The sequence below is a fragment of the Stigmatopora argus genome, chromosome 21, assembly GCF_051989625.1.
Source record: "Stigmatopora argus isolate UIUO_Sarg chromosome 21, RoL_Sarg_1.0, whole genome shotgun sequence".
Lineage (NCBI taxonomy): Eukaryota > Metazoa > Chordata > Actinopteri > Syngnathiformes > Syngnathidae > Stigmatopora > Stigmatopora argus.
In genome coordinates this window covers 8,060,825-8,086,966 of record NC_135407.1, presented here as the reverse complement: position 1 = coordinate 8,086,966, position 26,142 = coordinate 8,060,825, and the positions used below count along the sequence as shown (strand labels likewise).

General features: G+C 44.0%; 1 protein-coding gene across 2 annotated transcripts in view; it reads right to left on the bottom strand.

Moving 5' to 3' along the window:
• Window positions 1-26,142, bottom strand: part of LOC144067190 (poliovirus receptor homolog) — a 41,941-nt gene that overhangs the window by 11,768 nt on the left and 4,031 nt on the right. The window contains exons 2-7 of one of the 2 annotated variants that reach the window (XM_077590729.1): window positions 10,089-10,201; window positions 9,344-9,587; window positions 7,828-8,148; window positions 6,953-7,070; window positions 6,463-6,611; window positions 1,975-2,572 (exon numbers count right to left, since the gene is read on the bottom strand). In XM_077590729.1, the coding sequence (XP_077446855.1) occupies window positions 2,010-2,572; window positions 6,463-6,611; window positions 6,953-7,070; window positions 7,828-8,148; window positions 9,344-9,587; window positions 10,089-10,201 (1,508 nt within the window). In that variant the 3' untranslated portion in view covers window positions 1,975-2,009. Of the gene's footprint in view, window positions 1-1,974; window positions 2,573-6,462; window positions 6,612-6,952; window positions 7,071-7,827; window positions 8,149-9,343; window positions 9,588-10,088; window positions 10,202-26,142 lie in introns of those variants that run through there. The other variant, XM_077590731.1, reaches the window with a different exon arrangement.

Genomic DNA, 26,142 nt, shown 5'->3' with positions numbered 1-26,142 from the left:
ATGAATTCATCTGAAAATGATTTTGATCTGTCGGGACATTCCCGATTTAACGCTTTGGACATTCACAGAGCACCGGAAGCAACCCGAACGCGCCAAAGTGGCGTGGACATCACGACACGAGCCCCAATAGCTAGTCAACAGAAATATACGTCAATAATTTCCCATATTCAGCGTAATATGGCGTTTTAGCTGAGGGGGGGATTAATATTTCATGTAGTATTTGTCCTTGGATTGAAATGAATCAATCAAATAACAATAAAAGTGAGGAAACAAAGCACCAAACTGGAGAGCAAAGAGCCACTGCGCCCGTGCGCGCCGCCATTTTGGATCAGCATCATTGCCACATCACTACACAAGGTTTGACTCTTTGAAGAAGGTCCACGCCACGTAGCATCTATTTACACGCGATTCCAGACTGTTTCAAATGTCTAGTTGAATGCTTTAAAGCAGGGGAAGGGAACCTACGGCTCGGGAGCCGTATGTGGCTCTTTTGATGGCTCGGGAGCCATTTCAAATGTCCGTCCAGTTGTCAAGAAACGGATTTAAAAAGGCATGGTGGGGGGGGGGAATGAATAAATAAAAGGCAGTATTTGCTGACATGGATCTTAGCCAATCAAATGCGAGTCTCCAAAATACATGGGAAGGAAAATCCATTTTACGTCCAGCCTACGTACGCAAGATTTCCGTGGGAAGCCATTTTGGAATTGGCTTGCGGGCCAGATGGCGCCGGTTAACATCACGCTAACACCCTCCCACTTTGCCCACTCAAAGTCAGCGGCACGCCGGCTCCCCCGCGGGCGCCACGTTGGGAAACGGCTAATGAGAGCGAGCGCCAGTCCCCCAACAGCCAAGCGTGGCTGTAACGCCGCCACCGCCGCCCCAAAAATATGAAAAGGATGACGATACGTTTGTAATTAAAATCCTAATCCCCAACATACGCCGGCGCCGACGACAAAGCTTACGCAGTCACGGCACTCACGCCCACGTTTGAGGACTGTGGTCCAATTTGTCTGAACAAATCCCTCCCAAAAAGGAAGCCAAATTGGAATGAAAGCCAGCGTCTTGTCCAAAAGAAACGGGAAGGAGGATTTGGAGACAATCGTGTTGCGCAGAGCGCCACGTGAAAAACAAAGACGCAGATTTGCCCAGCGCAAATAGCGCCCGCCTGGCGATCTGCGGCCGACGATAAGCCGGACGGGACGGACGCCGGAAATAGAGCGGCGCGACAAAAATGACGGAAATTGATACTCATTCTGAGTCCAAAAAGTGCTTCTTTTTGGGCGCAAAAATAAATCAATGGTGGGAATATTAATACTTATTTTCACCAGGACACCACGACCGAGACGACGAACGGACGGCGCGGGGCTCAATGGGAGTCACGTCCCAACTTGGGAGAAAGTCCCCAAGTGGACAAAATGAAGTCCTACATTCTGGCTGGCCAGGCAAAACGGCTCGGGGCGTCCAGATTACCGGAATTGATCCGGGAGACGCCGCCGTCGTGAGCGGGTGGGCGCTTCTGCTTCGGCTAACCACTTGACGACAACGTTGTAACTGGCAAAGCTTCTGCGTGGCTGTTAGCATGTTTCCCGCGCACAAATCAAAGTGAGCCAGCAGGGTGGCAAATTTCTTAAATATGCCTTCTCTTGTCGTATTTCGACGACAGGTGCTCCTTTCTTTCTGTACAAATCACTCGTCCAAAAGTGGTCTTTGGAAGCCGTCGCCGCGGCGAGGCCGGCTCGTCTAGACTGAGTTTGGGGGCCACGCCATGGCTTTGGCCGAGACTCAAACGGGAAAGGTATTGGGGAAGGTCAACCACCAAGACCAGTGTCGTCGGGGTCCGAGTGGAGTCCCAAAATGGCCGACGCAGCGGCAAAAAAGGCGGGAAAGCCTTTTCCGTGCTCCGGCGGATATCCAGTCACGCCAGCGGCGGCCGAGTTCAAGAAAGGAGAAGGCGGCGACGGACGGCGGGCGACGAGTGGCGTCCGTCTGCAAAGTCGAGGCGGACGTTCTCACACGTAAATGGCCGTCCGGGAAATGAGCGATCCGTCCCGCTGGGACTCCATGTCGTCGTCGACGTCCAGGTATGTCGCCTGGCGTCCGCCGTAGCTCGGGGGGAAAGCCATCCCGCCGTCGAAGCCCACGAAGTGGTCGTAGCGCCCGCCGTCCTCCTCCGGCCCGTCGGACGACTTCCTCCCGTCCGACGCGCGGAGGGGGATGTCGCCGTGGCGGCGGAAGTCGCGAGGCCTCTCCGTCAGAATCCCGGGACGCTCGCCGTGGCGGTGGAAGTCCGGGGCCCGCTCCGTCAGGGTCCCCGCGTGGTCGCGGCCCTGCCGGTGCGTGCCCGTCGCCGGCCCGTTGTTGTTTTTGGCCTCGCCGGCGAAGAGGAGGCGGGCCTTGTTGGCGGCGGACGACGCCGGGGCCGTCGGCGGCGCCGACGAGCGGGCGCGCCCCCGCCGGCGCCGGCCTCGGGTCAGCAGCACGGCCACCAGCGCCGTGGCCGAGAGAAGCGCCAGGAGGGAGCCCACGACGGCGCCCGCCAGCGCGCCCGTGCCGGACGCCTCCTCCAAGGCTTCTGCACAGAGGATGGAGGGGGGGGCGGAAGGAAGGATGGAAGGACGGGTGGAGGAGAAGAAACAGGAAGTTGGATGGCGGCAGTTCAAGCGGCGGGCCGTCTCTCGGCTAAAGACCGGGACCGGTCGGAGCGTCCGGAGGGCCGCTTGGAAGACGAGGGGGGGACTCGGCCGCGCCGTCAAAGTCGCCACCGCCGCATTTCCCGTCCTTCCAGTCGGACTGTGAGTCGTTCACCGGGAGAAGACGCGGACGCTCACCCCGCCAAAAGCCACCGTCGCTGACAAAGAGCCTTGGGCTCATTTCTATTGGAGCGGGATGTTTGCCAGCACCCCGCCACGGCTGACGAATGGCCTTCGGCGTTAATCGACTTTCCAAAACGCCATTTGACGCGCCGCCAACGCTCAACAGGTGGAAAGGAGAGCGCCGGTCGTTCGGTAGGCGTTGGACGCACCCCAACGTGGTCCAAGATAAAGACAAAAACTAAATGGAGCTCCTTGGGTGAACGATAATAGCCAGAACAGATATGTTAAAAAAACGTAACGGCCAGAACAGATATGTTAAAAAACGTAATAGCCAGAACAGATATGTTAAAAAAACGTAACGGCCAGAACAGATATGTTAAAAAACCTAACGTTTTTCGGCATTGGTAAGTAGAGACATGACTGTCCAAACAAGCGAAAGACATGAAATGACTAACATTATTCCAACAAAACAAGTCATTTTGGCACAAATGCGATAAATTCACTTGACAGTCGGCCGTGTTCGTCCAGGCACGACAAACAAAGCAGACAACTCCTTTATTTCCACATTCGGCCTCAAAAAATGCAATTCTTCTACGCGGGAGACAGTTTAAGCACCCTCATCATTGCTTTACAGCTCCAGACAGCGCACACACACACACACAAACACACAAACACACACACACACACACACACACACACACACAAACACACAAACACACAAATACGCAGGGAAGGCTAAAAGTAATTTGGGCTGTTTGTAAGCAGTAAAAGTTTCCAACTGCGAGGATTAATGGCCCCTTTTTTCACCTTTTTGGAAGTCTTTGTCAGAAAATGCCATCTTCCAGAGCAAACGTGTCAGACTTGGGTTGGTTCGCAGGCCGCGTTAACGTCAACTCGATTTCATGTGGGCCGGACCATTTTAAATATAATATTTAGATATATTTTTTTATAAATGGATTAAAAGAAATGGATTAAAAGACCTGAATATTCCGTTTTTTATAGATCTAAAACAATGTTTATTTTAGCTTTTTTTTTTAAATATATTTTTAGATTTTACAAAATGATTTTTTTAACTAAAAACACCAAAAAAATGGATTAAAAAATTACAATATTTAGAATTTTTTTAATGAATTAAAAGACCTGAATATTCAGTTTTTCTATAGATCTAAAACAATGTTTATTTTAGCTTTTTAAATATATTTGTAGATTTTACAAAATGATTTTTGAACTAAAAACACAGAAAAAATGGATTAAAAAATTACAATATTTAGATTTTTTTTTAAATGGATTAAAAGAACTGGATTAAAAGACCTGAATATTCACTTTTTCTATAGATCTAAAACAATGTTTATTTTAGCTTTTTTTAAAATATATTTTTAGATTTTACAAAATGATTTTTGAACTAAAAACACAGAAAAAATTGATTAAAAATTTTCAGTAATATTTAGGTTTTTTTTTCAAATGGATTAAAAGAACTGGATTAAAAGACCTGAATATTCAGTTTTTTATAGATCTAAAAAAATGTTTATTTTAGCTTTTTTAATATATTTTGAGATTTTACAAAATGATTTTTGAACTAAAAAAACTGAAAAAATGGATTAAAAAATTACAAAGTTCAAAGTTAGTTCAAAAATCATTTTGTAAAATTCAAAAAAATATATATAAAAAAGCTAAAATTAACATTGTTTACAATCTATAAAAACTGAATATTCAGGGCTTTTGATCCAGTTCTTTTAATCCAATTTTTAAAAAATATCTAAATATTATATCTAAAATGGTCCGCCCCACATGAAACCGAGTTGACATTAACGCGTCCCGCGAACCAACGCGAGTCTGACACCCTTGGGCTACGGTATCGGACGCAGATAGACGTCCTTGCGTTTAACGAGCGTCGCCAGATGGGGCGTGGACCGCCGCGGAGGGCGGCCGTCCCACCGTCGCCGTGACAACCGTCTCCAGATGACCAAGAATCGATGGTGCGCCGCGCGTGAAATATTTCAATACAGAATGCCAAGAAGCGTTCAAATACTGAAAAGCTCCTCCATTTTCTTTCAAGTCGAGTACGCACACACACACACTGACAACACAACACACACATACACACACACGAGCGCTAGGCAGTATTTCTTAAAATATCCTTGTTTAATCTCTCCGAACCGAAAATATCAAAAGGAAAAGCAAGACGGCTTGGATTGCAAATGTCCATTTTTACAATTCAATGGGAAAGTTCCAAACGCAAATGCACAGGTGTCAAAGTGGCGGCCCGGGGGCCAAATCTGGCCCGCCGCCTCATTTTGTGCGGCCCGAGTAAGTAAATGATGAGTGCCAACTTTCTGTTTTAGGATCAAATTCAAATGAAGATTATAGATATATATTATATTTCCTGATTTTCCCCTTTTTAAATCATTCATTTTTTTTTCTTTTGGTGTTTTTAGGTCAAAAAGAATTTTGCCAAATCTAAAAACAAATATATACAAATATTTTCGGTTTTTCACTTTAATATTGAATATATATATTTTTTTAAAGTTTCCATTTGAAATGAAAAACAAATGATTATTAGATGTTTTCCCTTATTAAGAAAAAAATCAAATAAACAGTTTTATTTCTATGAAAAAAACGGAATATTTAGGGATTTTGATCCAGTTCGTATAATCCAATTAAAAAAATCTAAAAAAAATCTAAATATTATATCTAAAATAGTCCGGCCCACATGAAATGGAGTTGATGTTATTACGTTAAGTTTGACACCCTTGCGCTAACGTTTGGCGTGAACGTTTGGCGCCGCCTGATTTTTTTTGGGGGGGGGCGTCTTCCTGGAAAATAATCAAGTGGCTGGTTTAAGCTGCTTTAAAAGTTCATCAAAGTTAATGAGCGGCACGCCGACCGCTCGAGAGCCATTACGCGCTAAATTGGACGCTAATCCCGATGACGTGTCATTTGCTGCATTTGGGGATCATTTCAATTACGCCACAATGACGCCTTCGCCGTGACTAAATCAGCTAAATATTACAAAGGGCTCAAGTCCATAAAGCTTTTTTTACGGCAACATTTTTGGGGACGACGGAGGAAATTCTCTCATTATTGTTGCCGTTGTTGTGAACTATTTCATTGCTTTGAATCAAATAATCCTGAGGTATATCACAAAATAAAATACATCTACAGAACTCATTCATTCAGTCATCCTGTGGTGTGTCTTACAAAATAAAATACATATACAGTCCTCATTGATTCCATCCATATTGCCCAAAAATAAATGTCAAAAAATGCATAAATATTTTGTGTACCTGGAGCCAACTACGGCGACTATTTATTGACATTTAGTGAAAAAATCAAGTCAAAAAGAAAAAAAATGGCCGAATGGATCATTCTATTTTTACAATACAATTCTAAGGTGATGAGAACGTGGGGCTCTAACGTCGTGACGCAGACGGAATTGCGTTCGATTCCAAGAGGCTTTTTCTTTTCATCTTTAAATGAGGGTCAACTTAGCCACCATTTCTCAACCGTGTTCTAAATGCAACCAATGAGGGGGCATTTTTTTCCTTTTTTGGGGGGCCTACGACAAGACACGTCCACCCGCACGCCCAAAAAGTGGGACGCCAGTCAGCCTGTCGGCCCGTCGGCCCACCCGAGGTAGCGGCAAACTCACCGATGACGAGGGTGGTGATCTGATCCTTGGCGGCGCCGTGCTTGTTCTCCACCTGGCAGATGAAGGTGGTGTTGACGGCGTCGTCCACCTTGCTCACCGTCAGCTTGTTGCCGTCCACCAGCACCGAGTCCGGCAGCGGACCCGACGCCCTGCGGTGCCGGACAGGACCCAAAGGTCACGCCAAGGTCACCCCAAGGTCAGGAGAGAGGAGAAATGCACGCCGTTAGCCACACGAGATGACGTTCAAGCTTGACTTTGACAGGATAAATACGCTCAAAGTCATTCATTTTAATGCACTGCTTATCCTCACAAGGGTCCCGGGGGTGCCGGAGTCTATCCCCTGCAAACAGCCGATGGCAGGGTACGAGGAGACAAACAACCCATGGCTTTGAGTTTAGGGACAATGAGGTATGAAGCTAGTTTTTGGAATGTGGGAACCCAGAGAAAAGCCACGCAAGCCAAGAAAGAAGGTGAATTGAATTGCTCTTACGCGCTCCAGGTGACGGCGGTGGGCTGCGGGTTGCCCTCGGCCGTGCAGACCAGCGCGGCGTCCGAGCGCCCCACGTACCAGTTGTGGTCGTAGCCCTCGATGGAGACGGACGGCGGGTCTGGGGGGACCAAATGGGGGACACAATTAGAAACAACGCCACCCTTTGCGCAATGTATCAACACAATCCTTGCGCCAAACGTTAGCGGCGACGTCGACGCCGTTAGCCGCCTCATTTTAATTCCAAAATACATTTGAGGGGATGAGATGCACTTTTGTGCCTAAATCGAATCCTAATCTAATCCTAATCTAATCCTAATCTAATCCTAATCTAATCCTAATCTAATCCTAATCTAATCCTAATCTAATCCTAATCTAATCCTAATCTAATCCTAATCTAATCCTAATCTAATCCTAATCTAATCCTAATCTAATCCTAATCTAATCCTAATCTAATCCTAATCTAATCCTAATCTAATCCTAATCTAATCCTAATCTAATCCTAATCTAATCCTAATCCTAATCCTAATCTAAATCTAATCTAAATCTAATCTAAATCTAATCCAAATCTAATCCAAATCTGATCCAAATCTGATCCAAATGTGATCCAAATGCAATCCAAATGTAATCCAGATCTAATCCAAATCTAATCCAAATCTAATCCAAATCTAATCCAGATCTAATCCAGATCTAATTACAATTCCAAATCCAATTCTAATCTAAATCTAATCAAGGTCACCGCTACAAAAAAGTGGGATTTGCAGTATGGAAAATCTGCTCATTGAAAACTGCAACAGTTTTTGCTACTAGCATAGCTTCTGTTTCCTTTTTTTCTAAGCAGGGGCAGTGGGAGGGGGGGGGTGCTTGACTTGACTTACACTCCACGGACAGCCTCAAAGGTCGCGTCCAGGTCTTGTCCTGGGTGCGCTGGTCCACCACGCAGGTGAGCTCCCGTCCGTGGTCGGCCGGCGTGGGCACCAGCCGGTACTCGCTGCGCACCGTCACCGTGCCGTCGGGAGCCTCGCTGCGGCTGGTGCTGTGGTTGCCGTGGTTTCCGTGGTTGCCGTGGACACCCCCCACCGACGCCAGCCACCGAATGCTGGCCGCCGGTTTGCCGTCGGCCGCCTGGCACCGCGCCACCACCGCCGCTTCGGTGCCCGCCCGCACCGTCAGCGCCTCGGCGGAGTTTTTGGGTTTGGCTGAGAGGCGGGACAGAAAAAATAAAAATACAAAAAATAAGTAAGACGGGCTCCAAAAAAACGGCTTTTGCTTTTTTTTTATGAGACTGACATTTTGAAGACGGAGTAATGAGTGATTTTGGAAAGGGCCGTCTTTTCAAAAGAGCTGTCAATCATCTGCCAAAGGTCAGGCTTTTTGGACGCGGCGCCCAGACACGGCGCCCGGCCGCCTTTCATGTATTCAATCCGCCGCTCTGCCCCGGAATGGCCGCCGGCCTTTTTATTACGCGCGTCTCCACGGTTTTTGATGATTGCCGAGCGAGCGCCCGGCCCGTCGTCGTATTGAAGCGGCCCTGATATCAACGTGTTGAAGCGGTGCGGGTCTGCCGCCCCCAAAAAATGCAAAAAAAAAAAACTCCCCTGGCGAAAAAAGCAAGAAACATGTTTTTATGGACGATCCATCCCAGCAGAGTGTCTGTATTTTTTAACTTGAAGCCAAATAAATCTGGCCAAGTCAGGTCTGCCCTTCGCCAGAGGTCAGCCGGGATGCGCTCCGGCACCCTCACGTACGGAAGACGAACGAACGGATTTGGCGGCGAACAGACGAGGGTTAAAAATAGCGCGTCCGAGAGACGAATCGCAGCAAGGAAGCGAGAGGGGCGACCTCAGCGCGGACTTTGGCGGGTCGCCCGCCGCGCCGGATGGCGGAGGAGCGAGCGTCCGCATCTGTCGCCGTCACCTTTTTTTCTAATTAGGGCGAGCCGGGCGCCTCGTGGCTTCCGCTTGACCCACATGCCGCCGCCGTGGTCGCCGCATCGTTAGCGTCAAAGATGCTAACGCTTGACAACAAACACATGGGACTTGAACGATGGAACAAACAAAGTTATTTCTTAATCTTAATCCTTCTATGTGGCCGGGATTTGTTTGTCACCGGGTGCCCTCCAGATACATTTGTTTTTTTGGGGGTTGGGTTTCCAACCCAGAACAAATTATCGCAGGCCACGGGGTGCGATAGCGTCGATGGTTCCCCCTCCCTTTTGGCCTAATATGCTTGGCGGCATTTTCAGCCATATTTGAAGACAGAAAGAGCCAATAATTGCCAGGACACGTGTCCTGCAAAGCCGCCGCCTACCTCTAGAGGGCGCCAGTGAGAAAAGAGCGATTTTTTTTTTTTTTTTTTTTTACAAAGACTGTCATTTTTTGGGCGAGCGCTCACCTAGCATGACCAGGGTGGTGGTGCCCTGCTCGTTGCCAGACGGGTAGGTGGCGTACTCGCAGGTGAAGCGGCCGGCGTCCGACATGCGCAGGTCGGAGATCCGGATGGACGGGTTCTCCAAATTGTTGTGCAGGAAGACCACGCGGTCCTTGAAGGACAAGTTGGGGAAACTCTGGCCGTAGAAGGGGTGGTAGACGGCGATGTTGTCCCGCTGGCCCTCCATGGGCTCCCAGATCCACGACACCTGGAAGGGGGCGGAGCCAAGCGTGGGGAAACAAGGTCAAAATGAGGTTATTTTTCAGGAGAATGCCACGGGGGTGGAGATTTTGATAAGATTACATTTTATTCATCCCATACTCGGGGTCATTCTTTATTTGACCACTAGGGCCACTTTGCAACCTGTAATTAGTGCCCGTGTTCTACTTTAAAAGGCAAAATGTCAGCAACCCTTCAAGCGGAGTGAAAGCTTTCACACCTGAGTTGGACTTTTTCTTTAAAAACGGGACAATATCAATGCAAGATGAATATCAAAATGTAAGATGACCATTTCCATTTTTAGTGCAAGTTGAATATAAAAACACAAGATAAAATCAATCAAGGCAATAAAAAGGGGGAAGAGAAAAAAAAAATCAGGATCTTCTACCTTGATTAACATTGTTTTTTTGGGGGGAAGTTTCCTTGGAAATTCCACGCATTGATCGCAAAATGGCGTTCACCTTTAACCAGTGACGGATTGGCGACTGACCTGAGTGAGTTTGGTTTTGCCGCCGCCATCCACGAACTGACAGCGCAGGTCCACCGACTCGTTGGGGTACGCTTCCAACTCCTCCTCCACGCGCACCTTCTGAGCGCCCACGCCTGGAAAGTGCAAACAAAGAGAGAAAATCCGTCATTTCACATCATTTGCACGTCGTCCGTCTCGTTTTACGGAGAAACCGGATGGCGCAATTACATCTGGATTTTATGCTAACTTTAGCTCCGGCCCACTTTGGCTCCTATTTGTGTCCCCCCTGGCGAAACTCGCCACGCGGGAATGCGTCTTCTTTCATTTTTTGCTCGGCCTTCGGGGAGGACGGCCCCCAAAAGATCAAAAGCCCGGCTGGAGGAAGTCATCACATGGAATTATTCAGACAGAGAGACCCCATTTCCAATACGGTACAAATCGGGCAAGCGTCTAAAAACGCCGCCGAGCCGGCGCGTCTCCAAAAGCTTGTTTTCTCGGAATTAATAGCGAACGCGGTGCAAAGCGGGAGGCGTTTGGGGGGCAAAGTTAAAACCGCCTCCATCATTTGCGGCCGTGAATGGAGACGGATGAATGAGATCTCCGCCCCAACGTGTTCCCAATGGCCCAAATGGATCCACTCCAATCAGCCAGCGCTCATCCAGACGAGGCGGCTGGGGCATCTGATTAGAATTTCACTGGTCGGACAGTGTCGTGCCAGAGGTGCAGGAATTCGAATTCTCCAGTTTAAAGGACCCGTTCAACACCACGGCTAAAATTAACAAGGGCTGGGCCGAGGCGGCGCGGGCAGACCGAAGACAACGAGCGCCAGCCGACAGCCGTGGCGGCTTTGAGAAGCGTTTGCTAGCTCGCCGGGGCGCGACGATGATTCAACGTGTTCGTACGGAAGGGACGAGGGGGGTTTGGAAGCATTCGACGGGTGAAGCGGTCCGTGGAAACGAGCTGAAAAGGCGGAGCTCTCTAATTAGCGGTCCATCCGCGTTCCGAGCCTCGCGGTCACGCTCGGGCGCCGAAGAAGGCGGATCTCGGATAGGAAGGAACGGCTCAAATGAGTTTCCCCCGAGCTCATCCAGACGAGGCGGCTGGGGCATCTGACGACGATGCCTCCCGGGGAGCTATTCCGGCTCTTTTTATGCCGCTTAATTCCCGTGGTTTGTCCGCCGGCCCAAGTCGGGCCAGATCGGCACGCGGACAAAATTAAAAAGAGATTTACCGGTACTCGGATGATTCGCCTAAAGACGTTTCGCCGACGGATGTTTGACGGACGGACAGGTCGCCGAATGAACGTTCAGTCAAATCCAGCCGAAAACATTGCGACATTTTACCGAGGAATTCACTTCCCTGGGCTCGGTTCTAATACTAGTATTTGTATTTAATCATTCAACGCTGTTTTCGGCTGGATTTGACCGAATTGGAGAGCATTTTGAGCCGTTTGGCGAATGGACGTATATAGAAGTTTTTTTGCCCCCATCGCGACAGTTTACCGAGGAATTCACTTCCCTGGGCTCGGTTCTAATGTCCAAAGAGCTCCAGTATTTGTATTTAATCATTAAATGCTGTTTTAGGATGGATTTCGGGTGACGGATTGAAGCGTTTGTCAAGAATTGTTTTTAAAATGGCTACGATTCGCCGACTCGTCACCGAGTCGTCGTGGCGTACTCGAACTTCGGGGAGAACCATCCCAATTGTCGGGGAATTGGATTCCATTGGAAGAAGGCGCTTCCTTTTTTCATTTGGCTAACCACTTTAGCAATGGCCTCGCTACATTTAGCCACGTTTCCCAGCCCGCCCCAAAAAATGAATTCTACATGTACGACGACGCCGTCGCCAAAAGAGGGAAATTGGATTTTAAATCAAGGCAATATTGTGGAGCTCCACGTGAAATTCACTTTCAAAATAAAGAAAGAAATAAAGGATCCGCGCATGAATAAATCACGACACCCGGGCCGTTCTACTTTAAGAGCGCAAACACGGTTTACCTTGCGTCTTGGCGCCGTGTTCGCCAAGACGAGGTGGCCCACATGAATAAACCAGTCGCAACGCAGAAGAGCCCAGGACTTTAACCAACGTGCCCGCGTGGCTTTTCTCTGGGTACTCGGGTTTCCTCCCTACATGACAAAAACATTCATGCTAAGCTAAATGAAGAGTATCCATTGCCCGGTGAGCCTGACGGGTTGTCCTTTGTGTCCTCATGCCCAAAGTCAGCTGGGATAGGCTCCGGCACCCTCAGCGAACCTCGTGAAGATAAAGCGCTTCAGAAAACGAATAAATGAAGGATTGCATCGTTCTAATGAAAATGGTCACTTACTCTGTATTCGTTTTACAGTTTGTGGGAGGAACGACGCGGTGGAAAAGTGGAGCGACAACGACGGATTTTTTTCACGGCGCTTCACCGACGAAAGGGGAAAAAATGGCCGATGGATTAACGCATTTTGGAAATGATTGATGATTTCCGCCTCGCCATCACGAGCTGTCCAACTAGCTTCTCAAATTTCATGTCAATTTGGCATCATTCTGACATTAGATTAGATTAAGATTAGATTAGATTAGATTAAAATTCAGTCACGTCACATGAATCTGACATTTGGAAGATGAAAAAAATAGAAGATGGAAACATATCGCAAGCACTCCGTGGGCCGCTATTATAGCGAATAAAAAAATATGCTTTCATCTGAAAATATGATTCTATTCAAAATGGCCGCTCCAGTAAACAAACTAGCATGAGAAAATAATGTCCAACCAAATCCAGCAAAGAGGGCTTCATTTCAAACACGCCAACTTTCCCCACTCCCCGATGGAAATGAAATAAATATTGTGTAAAAGCACGAAGGCGCGAGGCGACAATAAGAGAGAAATGGAAAAATAAAAAAATAAAAAAAGAGGATTTAGGAGGGATCGCAACGGCAGCAGATGTTTTCATCAAGTCGCAAATAGCAAAAATGCACTACCGCTTACATAAAGTCTTAACGTGCACGCCGACAGTGTGTGTGTGTGCGTGCGTGTGTGTGTGTGTGTGTGTTTGGGTGAGTGGGAGGGTGACTCAAGAGCAGGTGAACCACTGGAGGCGGACGCGCACCCGCACAAACACCACGCAACGTCAAGACAAAGGTGGGAAGGCGTGAGGCTGCCCGCCGAGAAGACGGCGTCCAACTTCAACCGGAGGTCGAGGGGGCGGGGCTCACCCCGAGACCCTCCCACTGCAAACGATACGGCAAAAACACACGTGCTCGTCCTGCAGGGCGGGTTCCCCGCCGTAAAAATAGGACGCTTGGGTGACAGTTGCGTCAATTATACATTAGAGCACATGTGTCAAAGTGGCGGCCCGGGGGCCAAATCTGGCCCGCCGCATCATTTTGTGCGGCCCGAGAAAGTAAAGGATGAGTGCCGACTTTCTGTTTTAGGATCAAATTAAAATGAAGAGTATAGATGTATATTACATTTCCTGATTTTCCCCCTTTTAAATCAATCATTGCAATTTTTTAATCCATTTTTTTCTTTGTTTTTAGTTCAAAAAGCATTTGGTAAAATCTAAAAATAAATATACATATATTTTCAATTTTCCGTTTTAAAAAAATATTTAGTTTCTATTTGAAATAAAAAAAATATAATTAAAAAAAAATTCCATGACCAAGAAAAAAAAGCTCAAATAAACATTGCTTTAGATCTATAAAAACGGACTATTTAGGGCTTTTGATCCAGTTCTTTTAATCCAATTTAAAATATATATATATATATATATATAGATATTAGATCTAAACTCAATTTCATGTGGGCCGGACCATTTTAGATATAATATTTAGATATTTTTTTAAATAAATTAATTAAAAGAACTGGATTAAAAGCCCTGAATATATATATATATATATATATATATATATATACATATATATACTTACTTTTATAGATCTAAAACAATGTTTATTTTAGCTTTTTTTATATATTTTTAGATTTTACAAAATGATTTTTGAACTAAAAACAGAAAAAAATGGATTAAAAATGACAATTATTGATTTAAAAGGGGGAAAATCAGGAAATATAATGTACATCCATATCCATCATTTTAATTTGAACCTAAAACAGAAAGTCGGCACTCAACATTTACTTTCCCGGGCCACACAAAATGATGCGGCGGGCCAGATTTGGCCCCCGGGCCGCCACTTTGACACCTGTGCATTAGACGGTCCAATTAATCATTGGTCAACGAGGTCGTCTGTGGCTCCGGCGCCATTTGATCGAGTTTTCCGACGACGACGCTAAAGTCTACGCTAGCGCGCGTCGTCGTATGCTAGCGATTTGTTTGCATGGGTTGCGCCATAACGCTAATATCTACCCAAATGACTGCAAAAATGCTGGAGTTCGGGTCCATTTTTGACGAAAAGCAAATGTCTCAAGCGGGTAAGCGGCGGACAACCCAAAATCTTCCCTCCATTTTGTGCCTCACGCTCGTCACGGCTACATTGCGGGAGGAAGCGAGGGTCCGTTGGGGGGGGTTAGGGACAATCGCCCGCTAATTCCCGCACTTGGGAAACACTCAGGAATCTTCCGGGCGAGCGGCCGCGAGCGACGTGACTTCCGCCAAAAGAAGTGGCCCGTCAGACCCGGGCTCGGTGACGATACCAAAAAACGCGGGCAAAACGTGTGCCGGCGGCTTAAGCGCACGCGCAGATTTGACGGCTGCTTTGTCACCGTTAAGTCTTGAAAATGACAGCGCCGGCCCCTATTGACAAATCTCACTCACACACACACACACACAACCAGATTAAGAAGACACCTCAATGCTGGCACACCTCCAGCACGCACCCACTTGATTACATTGGCGCGGCGGCATCGCCGTGTGTGCGTGTGCGCCGCTGGATTCTCCGGATTTTCGGCGTCGGCGTCAAAATCCGGTGGGGAAACATTCCCGGGCAAAAACTCATTACGGAACAGAAGGTGCCTGGCCCAAAAACGCACACAAACATTTGCAGACACACACGGCTTAAAATAGGAGGTCATATTCCAGGGAGGTGTTTTCTTTACAGTGTGGAAACATTCATCATATGTTTGGGTATTTTTTTTTAGACTGAAAATCAACAACCCATCTAGGGACGATTTAGAGCACAGGTGTCAAAGTGGCGGCCCGGGGGCCAAATCTGGCCCGCCGCCTCATTTTGTGTGGCCCGGGAAAGTAAATCATGAGTGCCGACTTTCTGTTTTAGGATGAAATTAAAATGAAGAGTATAGATGTATATTAAATGTCCTCATTTTCCCCCTTTTAAATCAATAATTGTCATTTTTTTAATCTTTTTTTTTTCTTTTGTGTTTTTAGTTCAAAAAGCATTTTGTAAAATCTAAAAATAAATATATTTTCCATTTTCTACTTTTAAAAAATATTTAGTTTCCATTTGAAATAAAAAAAAACATGATTAAAAGACATTTTCCATGGCAAAGAAAAAAAAAGCTCAAATAAACATTGCTTTACATCTATAAAAACTGACTATTTAGGGCTTTTGATCCAGTTCTTTTAATCCAATTTAAAAAAAAAAAAAATCTAGATATTAGATCTAAACTTCCGACGGCGTCCTCTAAAGTACATGTGTCAAAGTGGCGGCCCGGGGGCCAAATCTGGCCCGCCGCATCATTTTGTGCGGCCCGAGAAAGTAAATAATGAGTACCGACTTTCTGTTTTAAGGTCAAATTCAAATGAAGAGTATAGATGTATATTAAATTTCCTGATTTTCCCCCTTTTAAATCAATAATTGTCATTTTTTAATCATTTTTTTCTGTGTTTTAAGTTCAAAAATCATTTTGTAAAATCTAAAAATATATTTTTAAAAAAGCTAAAATAAACATTGTTTTAGATCTATAAAAAACTAAATATTCAGGGCTTTTAATCCATTTATTTAAAAAAATATCTAAATATTATATCTAAAATGGTCCGGCCCACGTGAAATCAAGTTGACGTTAAAGCCTTGATTTAGAGTGCTAAATTAGCCTAGCATGCCCATTTTTGGGATGTTGGAGGAAAGCGGAGTAACCCCGGGGGGCAACGTGCAACCGCCACACAGCAAGGAGCAACACGGGATCGAACCCAGGACTCGGGAACTGCGAGGCCAACGCAGTAACCACTATTCCACCGGACCACCATCTAAAAAAAAATATATCCCATCCAACATTCTCTTTTAACGCCAGCGTCGTGACGCCCGCTCAAGCTGGAGGAGTCGGCCCCCCGCGGGACGCTGGCCCACGCACCTGAACTCGGCGCCGCCATTCCCCAAACGTGGCCGGCGCGTCGTCGGGCCAAGCGACAAACAGCTGCTCATTTGGAGCCGCATCTGGCCGGATGCGCTTTGGCGCACGCTGGCGGTCTCCGTCGGAGGGGGTGCCGAAGACTGCGTGAGTGCGTGCGCGTTTGCGCGTTTGCGTGTTTGCGTGCGTGCGTGTTTGCGCGTTTGCGTGTTTCGCTCCGGGCCAGCTTGGTGTCACATCGCTTAGTGCGACAGGAAGGCGAGGCCCGGTGGATTAGGACAAAAAAAGCATTTGCCTCATTTTTCCTTGTTTTTCTTCCGCTCCAACTCGCGGCCCAATGGAAACAAAAAAAAAGTGTCATTATGCAAAAAAATGGGAGACTAGAGACGAGCTAGCGACTGAGCCACTTCCAAAAATAGGATTTGAGTCACCTGCATCTCAAAACGTTGATGGATAACCAACGTCGTGAGCCAACGAGGCTAAACCAGGGGTGTCAGACTCGGGTTGGTTTGGGGGCCGCATTAACGTTAACTCCATTTCATGTGGGCCGGACCATTTTAGATATAAGATTTAGATATTTTTTTTAATAAATGGATTAAAAGAACTGGATTAAAAACCCTGAATATTCAGTTTTTTTATAGATCTAAAACAATGTTTATTTTAGATTTTTTTTAAATATATTTTTAGATTTTACAAAATGATTTTTGAACAAAAAACAGAAAAAAATGATTAAAAAATTACAATAATATTTAGATTTTTTTAAATGGATTAAAAGAACTGGATTAAAAGCCCTGAATATTCAGTTTTTTTTAATAGATCTAAAACAATGTTTATTTTAGATTTTTTTAAATATATTTTTAGATTTTACAAAATGATTTTTGAACAAAAAACAGAAAAAAATGATTAAAAATTACAATAATATTTAGATTTTTTTTAAAATGGATTAAAAGACCTGAATATTCAGATTTTTATAGATCTAAAACAATGTATATTTTAGATTTTTTTTAATATATTTTTAGATTTTACAAAATTATTTTTGAACTAAAAACAGAAAAAAAATGATTAAAAAATTACAATAATATTTAGATTTTTTTTTAATGGATTAAAAGACCTAAATATTCAGTTTTTTAATAGATCTAAAACAATGTTTATTTTAGATGTTTTTAAATATATTTTTAGATTTTACAAAATGATTTTTGAACTAAAAACACAGAAAAAATGGATTAAAAAATGACAATTATTGATATAAAAGGGGGAAAAAATCAGGAAATTTAATATACATCTATACTCTTCATTTTAATTTGATCCTAAAACAGAAAACTCATGATTGACTTTCTCGGGCCGCACAAAATGATACGGTGGGCCACATTTGGCCCCCGGGCCACCACTTTTACACATGTGGGCTAAACAAAAATAATCCGATTCCGAACGGATAAGTTCCGAGAAAAAAAAGAGAACCAGTTCATCTTGTGAAGAAAAATATGAAAACAAATATTAAAAAATCTTTCCCGGAATTTCAGTTTAGCGTCGACCTCGGTCTAAGCGTCTTCGCGATAAACCAAAAAATGTGTTTCCAAGGAGAGAACGCCACGACTGCAACCTTCACATTGTTTTCCTTCCACGTTTTCAGACGCCATTCGCCAACGTCATCCTCGTCAAGGCTCGTCTTTCTCCTCGGCCCAAAAGGTCTCAACGAGGAGAGACGCGGCAGGTCGGCGTGGCCAATGGGAACTCGATAAAATAGAAAGTGGCCCGGAGAAAATCCAAAAGGCAACGCGAGCTGACCGCTTTGCCAACGCCAGATGCTCCGAGTGGAACCTCATCTTTTATTCATGAGCGAGCTAAAGATGAATTTGCGCCGTGGCGTCCCGCCGCCCAAGAGGTCGCCCGTGTCTACCGGCGTGTCGGAGGTCTTCATAACGGGGACCGACGGGTCAAGAGACGCCACCGGCGCCTCCATTTGAAATTCTCATCGTGTTATCTTGGGGAGCCAAAATTCCATGAAAACAAGCACCTTTCTTTTGTCATTTCACCATTTTTAAAGTGCAAAAAAGTCTGGCAATTCTTTGGACATCATATTGTCACGGTCTTGTTTGGTTGGGCGTTTTTTTTTCCTGTCCGCGTGATTGGATACGAGTCTCGCCTGTTGTGGGAGCCTCCCAGGTGCTTGTGATTGTCATCAACTCTTATCTGTGTCATTAAAGTCCGTGTTTTTGGCTTCCAATATTTTTGGCGTATTGTTAAGATCAAGTTTCCCTGTAACGAGCCGGCTTCCTGGTCCGAGGTTCTACTCCACAACCCCAATATAATAGTTGACCCCTTAAATCAAGGGTGTCAGACTCGGGTTGGTTCGCAGGCCGCTTTAACGTCAACTTGATTTGACGTGGGCTGGACCATTTTAGATATCATATTTTGATTTTTTTTCATAAATGGATTAAAAGAACTGGATTAAAAGCCCTGAATATTCCGTTTTTTATAGATCTAAAACAATGTTTATTTTAGCTTTTTTTAAATATATTTTTAGATTTTACTAAATGATTTTTGAACTAAAAACAGAAAAAATGGATTAAAAAATGACAATTATTGATTAAAAAGGGGGAAAATCAGGAAATTTAATATACATATATACACTTCATTTTAAATTGATCCTAAAACAGAAAGTCTGCACTCATCATTTACTTTCCCGGGCCGCACAAAATGATGCAGCAGGCCAGATTTGGCCCCCGGGCCGCCACTTTGACACCTGTGCCTCAAATCAAACTAAATTTCATTGACTTCAAATGGAGTATGTGGAATAATAACCACTTCCACGCCCCGCGGGTCCTTAACACCAAAGATGTCGCTCGTTAAGTCCAGTTTGCAATGAACCAATCACGTTGAAAAGATTCTGCACCATCTAACGACGGAACGTTTTAAAACTGCTGTCTGATTTTGTTTTTTTTTGGGTTGCAAATCTGTAGGCCAATGCGCCCGTTAGTGTGTGTTTCCGAGCGTAAGTTTGTGAAGAAGTGTGTTTCCCTGTGTGTGTGTGTGCATGTGTGTGTGTGTGTGTGTGTGTGTGTGTGTACTTCCTGTTTCCACAGGAGCGCAGGTGAAGTGGGGCATTAAACAAATACACAAGCAGATCGCATCGCATCTGCCTCGCGTTAGCCTGGTGGGATCGCGTTTAGCTAGCCGGTGTGCACATTGTGCACACTCAAACCGCCCCCCCCGACACCCCCCGACACCACCGCGGCGGTCAAAGGAGCTCAAGTTGAGCCGCTGGCGGCTCGATCGCCGGCGGCGGCGACGCAATCCATCTAATTAGTCCGGGCCCGGCCGATACGAACGGAGCCTTAAATCCCCCCTTTGCCTGCTTTATTGGTTACTATGGCAACAGGCGCCGTCACCGGGGAGACCGCCTCCTCGGGAAAATTCACAGGCGGCGAGTGCCGGAACGCCGCCGAATCATCCGGAGATGCGGGTGGATTCGCCACCCGGACGGCTGGCGGGAAGTCGAGCGAACGAACGAGCGCGTTCTTGGGAAACATCTGGGAAACGACGATCCGACCTTACTTACTTACTTCCCGTCAGGGTGAATTCCGTCAACGGGCCGGCCCGCTTTTGCCCAGAGTTTTCCACCGAGCGCCGTCGTTGAGCTAAATCCAAACGCGGCGACGTCGGGGTTTATCAACGTCTCTGGCGCGCAATGAAAAGTCAACTTCCTTCCTTCCGTATCCCATTTCCTCCGGAACGACACGCAAACCATCGATCCGCCATTCGACAGCAGATGCGTATCGCGCAGACGAGGCTATTCGTATTCCGACGGCGTCCTCTAAAGTATATGTGTCAAAGTGGCGGCCCGGGGGCCAAATCTGGCCCGCCACATCATTTTGTGCGGCCCGAGAAAGTAAATGATGAGTGCCGACTTTCTGTTTTAGGGTCAAATTAAAATGAAGAGTATAGATGTATATTACATTTCCTGATTTTCCCCCTTTTAAATCAATAATTGTCATTTTTTAATCATTTTTTAGTTCAAAAATCATTTAGTCAAATCTAAAAATATATTTAAAAAAGCTAAAATAAACATTGTTTTAGATCTATAAAACAACTGAATATTCAAGGCCTTTAATCCAGTTCATTTAATCCATTTTTATTTTAAAAAATCTAAATATTGTAATTTTTTAATCCATTTTTTCTGTGTTTTTAGTTCAAAAATCATTTTGCAAAATCTAAAAATATATAAAAAAATAAAATCTAAAATGGTCCGGCCCACACGAAATCGAGTTGACGTTAAAGATGTATATTAAATTTCCTGATTTTCCCCCTTTTAAATCAATCATTGTCATTTTTTAATCCATTTTTTCTGTTTTTAGTTCAAAAATCATTTTGTAAAATCTAAAAATATATTTAAAAAAAGCTAAAATAAACATTGTTTTAGATCTATAAAAAACTAAATATTCAGGGCCTTTAATCCAGTTCATTTAATCTATTTATCCTTTTCTGCCCGACAACAAATGACCCTGCCCCCCACAAAACATTTTTTAACTGGACCAGAAGAACCAATCCGGAACTCCTCACCTGTCCCCTGATTCAATCGATTTAGCTGCCATGACTAGCGCACCAATCCCTGAAAAAAATCCAATCCCCCCGCACCTGTTGAGCGCTCGGCGGGAACAAGCCCGCCGCGTAATGGCGGCCATTAGAAAGCCGTTGAAACGTAGCGGCCTGTGTTATTATTGAAATGGAGGCTATTAGCGCCAGCGGCTTTGCTAGCTGGAAAATGTCAATGTCACTTGGATCAAATGTCTCGCCGGCAAAATGGCAGCCGCCCCCTTTCCTCCTTTGTTACGACTGTCAATGAGTGAAGGCCACGCACCCGTGGCCGTCACTCATTGACTTATAAATAAGTATAAGTAGATTTTTTTTGTATAAAAAAATTGTACAGTACGGCGTTTTTTTAAAACTGCATAGTATAGTAAGGCTTTTTTAAAGATTTTTTTTGTAAAAAAAAAAAGGTTTTTTTGTAAAAAAAAAAGATTTTTTTTGTAAAAAAAAGATTTTTTTTGTAAAAAAAAAAAAAGAAAGAAAGATTTTTTTGTAAAAAAAAAGAATTTTTTTGTAAAAAAAATTGTACAGTACGGCGTTTTTTTAAACAGCATAGTATAGTAAGGCTTTTTTAAAGATTTTTTTTTTGTAAAAAAAAAGATTTTTTTTGTAAAAAAAAAAATTGTACAGTACGGCGTTTTTTTAAACAGCATCCTAAAACAGAAAGTCGGCACTCATCATTTACTTTCCCGGGCCACACAAAATGAGGCGGCGGGCCAGACTTGGCCCCCGGGCCGCCACTTTGACAACTGTGGCCTACAATTACCTTAGCGAGCACGTTTTGGGTATGCGGGAGGAAAACGGAGCACCCAGGGCAGCCAGCCCGGCAAAAAACTCCATCTGGGATGGAACCCTGGACACCAAAACCGTGGCGTATGGTCTGCCATGCTAATCCTGTTAGCATCCGCCACTCGTCCGCTATGCTAATCTCGTTAGCGTCCGCCACTCGTCTGTTATCAAACGCTTTTGGAGAGCGGCGCTTTTGATAAGAGGCCCCAAAGCGCATTTTAAAACCGATTCTAATCACGAGCGCTAGGTCGTAGAGGATGCCAAGTGACGATACGAGGGACGTGCGCCAGTCCAGGTGCATTGTGGGTAAGCGTGTACAACTGTAGGCACACGATAGCGTAGCCGTCCAGACAAAGATCTCTTTCCCGCACCGGCGTCTGACTCCGATTGCTAATTAGCCGCTCGTCAACAATCTTTCCTGTGTGCTCCGGCGCCCCGATACACGCGGCTTGATCCTCGCGGCGCCCCGAGAACGCAGACGGGACGTGCGTGGAAGCCACCCGGACGTAGATGTCGGCGAGATGTCCAATTTGGTGAATACAATTCCGCTTTTTTTCTGTTTCGATGCGAAAAAGCCAAGTGGAATAATTGCATATCAATGAGGTCAGGGGCGGGCAAACGGTTCAAGCGCTTCTTCCTGGCCGCCATCCCACAAGGCGTAGCGGGTCGCCGGAGGCGGGCTTCTCATCGTGTGGTGAGAAAATGAAATCATCCGAAAAATAGAGGATGATCCCCCCTGATGTTGATGATCTGGATGACAGTTAAGCGCCATTCCTGGATCCTAGATTTAAAAAAATAACCATTCCAAGAACCCAATACTGTTTTTAAAGCGGGTTGAAGTCTTTCACCAGCAGTTAAGCAAATGAATATGATATTAGGAATGGAAACTATGTATTAAAGTCCTCCTTTCACTCATATGGAGACATTACGGCAAGGGTCTCAAACTCGGGTTGGTTCGCGGTCCGCAATAACATCAACTCCATTTCATGTGTCTATCTTAGATATAATATTTAGATTTTTTTTAAATTGGATTATAAGAACTGGATCAAAAGCCCTAAATATTCATATTTCTGATAGAAATAAAACTGTTTATTTGAACTTTTTTTTTCTTAGTAAGGGAAAACATCTAATCTTTTTTTTTTTTCATTTCAAATGGAATTTTTTTTTTTTAATTATATTCAATATTAAAGTGGAAAACCGAAAATATTTGTATATATTTAATTTTAGATTTTACAAAATGCTTTTTGACCTAAAAACACCAAAAGAAAAAAAAATGGATAAAAAATTGCAATTATTGATTTAAAAAGGGGAAAATCAGGAAATATAATATACATCTATAATCTTCATTTGAATTTGATCCTAAAACAGAAAGTTGGCACTCATGATTTACTTACTCGGGCCGCACAAAGTGATGCGGCGGGCCAGATTTGGCCCCCGGGCCGCCACTTTGACACCTGTGCTTTACGGTAAAGAGAGTATGTCAAGTATGATGATCGGGAATAACATACAAAGAAAAAGAAAAATCTCTTGGACGGAATCGTCCACGCCAAAGCGATACGAGGTCCTCATCCATGAGAAAAATTGGCCAATCAGGAATGAGCATTAAAAATGAATGGCAGGCATAGTGGGTGAAAAGGTACTTTCACCAAATGTAAACAAACACGGTGGTCGGAGCGTGGCGCCTGGCTTTTGTTTACTTTGACCTCTGTCGTCTCGACTCGTTTTCCATCCCGTTGGAATAAAAACGGGACGAGATGGCGGAGGACGTGATTGGCCAACGTGCACGGGAAACCTAGTAACAAATCATCGACCAATGGGCTTCTTTAAGCGTCGTTCTTTGCCATTTTGCTCAGATCCAGCGGAGCATCCAAACCGTATTTGTCGAGGCCTCGTGAAAAATGGACCGCGGATGCGGATTGGTTGGCGGATGGCCAATCCCGCCCGCCGTGTCAAAACAGGGACAAACCAAGACGTGAAGGAGACGCCATAAATGAGGAATGAAAGAAGACCAGGCGACGGCGTCCCCCCTCCCGCCAGCCGCCATCAATAATCCATGTGTCTTTAAATGGTTCCTTCCGACGGGAAGCTTGAAAATAAAAATGGTTCTTCTCTCGTCTTCATCTTTCCAGAGAAACTCGTGCTTCAATTGTCCGTTTTTTTTGTTTTAATCCGACTTCAAAAAGGGAATCCGATGGCTGTCCCCCTTTGAAGATGTTGGATTTCAAATGATTGATGTCAGAAAGTTCAAGATGGTCGAGAGGCGAACTGGTTCGGATCTGGATTCTGTGGAAAGCCCAGTTTTTGCCTTCGTTCTCCACCCATTTGGACAAAACCTCCAGGTTAATTTCTTTAGACAAGGGTGTCAGACTCGGGTTGGTTCGGGGGCCGCTTTAACGTCAATTTGATTTCACGTGGGCCGGACCATTTTAGAGATAATATTTAGATTTTTTTGTATAAAAGGATTAAATGAACTGGATTAAAGGCCCTGAATATTCAGTTTTTTATAGATCTAAAACAATGTTTATTTGAGCTTTTTTGATATATTTTTAGATTTTACAAAATGATTTTTGAACTAAAAACACAGACAAAATGGATTAAAAAATGACAATTATTGATTTTAAAAGGGGGAAAATCAGGAAATTTAATATATATCTATACTCTTCATTTTAATTTGACCCTAAAACAGAAAGTTGGCACTCATCATTGACTTTCCCGGGCTACACAAAATGATGACACACAATATTTTTTTTAATTGGATTATAAGAACTGGATCAAAAGCCCTAAATATTCAAATTTTCTATAGATACCTAACTGTTTATTTGAACTTTTTTTTCTTAGTAAGGGAAAACATCTAATAATCATTTGTTTTTCATTTCAAAAGGAAACAATTATTTTTTAAATTATATTCAATATTAAAGTGGAAAACCGAAAATATTTTTATATTTTACAAACTGCTTTTTTACCTAAAAACACCAAAAAATATTTTAAAAAATGCAATTATTGATTTTAAAAGTGGAAAATCAGAAAATATAATATACATCTATAATCTTCATTCCAATTTGATCCAAAAACAGAAAATCGGCACTCATGATTGACTTTCTCGGGCCGCACAAAATGAGGCGGCGGGCCAGACTTGGCCCCCGGGCCGCCACTTTGACACCAGTGCATTAGAGTCTTTTGACATGCTTATAGTTGTAATAAATATACACTTTTTGATCATTATACTTGTGTATAGGCGCAAAAACATTATAATAGGGGTGATCTTACTTTGCAGTTTTTGTTTATCGCCGCCATATCTGGTCTACATGAACTGCCATATTCCAGGGATTATTGTAGTAATGTATAATTATAATGACAATGAACTGGTTTGAATGCACATGTAAAAGTCATCCCAAATCACAGCCACTAATAATGAACATGAACAGAATATGGGATGTACTCAGCCATTATAAATAGTGGTGATTTCCTCTCGTGATTGCTGATGATAATAATCGTTAGAGGACCAAGACAAGAATATTAAATAAAACGCGGGACGGGAAAAACCGGCCGACTGGCATTCCTTATTTGCTTTTGCTCGCCGGCCGCCAGAGTCGTCACCCATGGATGAAGAAAGAAAAACCAGGAGGGGAAAACAAAGGGAAATCAGAAGAAGGGGGATCATAAAGCGCAAGTGGGGGTTGACAGGAAGGAAGAGAAGAAGAAAGTCAGGGGGAAAAATAAAGGGGGGAGTGGCAAAGGGGAGAAAATGACGTGGGGGGGCAAAAAGAAAACACGGCATAGGAAATGAGGGACGGGCGTCGCCGCGGGCGACGTCGCTGTCACGCCGTGCATCCTCTTCCTCCCTCACCGTCGTCGATGTATATTAAATTTCCTGATTTTCCCGCTTTTAAATCAATCATTGTCATTTTTAAACCATTTTTTCTGTGTTTTTAGTTCAAAATTTATTTTGTAAAATCCAAAAATATATCCAAAAAGCGAAAATAAACATTGTTTTAGATCTAGGTAAAACTGAATATTCAGGGCTTTTAATCCAGTTCTTTTAATCGATTTATTAAAAAAAAATCTAAATATGATATCTAAAATGGTCCGATGTATATTAAATTTCCTGATTTTCCCCCTTTTAAAATCAATAATTGTCATTTTTTAATCCATTTTTCTGTGTTTTTAGTTCAAAATTTATTTTGTAAAATCCAAAAATATATCAAAAAAGCGAAAATAAACATTGTTTTAGATCTATATAAAACTGAATATTCAGGGCTTTTAATCCAGTTCTTTTAATCGATTTATTAAAAAAAATCTAAATATGATATCTAAAATGGTCCGATGGATATTAAATGTCCTGATTTTCCCCCTTTTAAATCAATCAGTCATTTTTTAATCAATTTTTTCTGTGTTCTTAGTTCAAAATTTATTTTGTAAAATCCAAAAATATATCAAAAAAGCGAAAATAAAC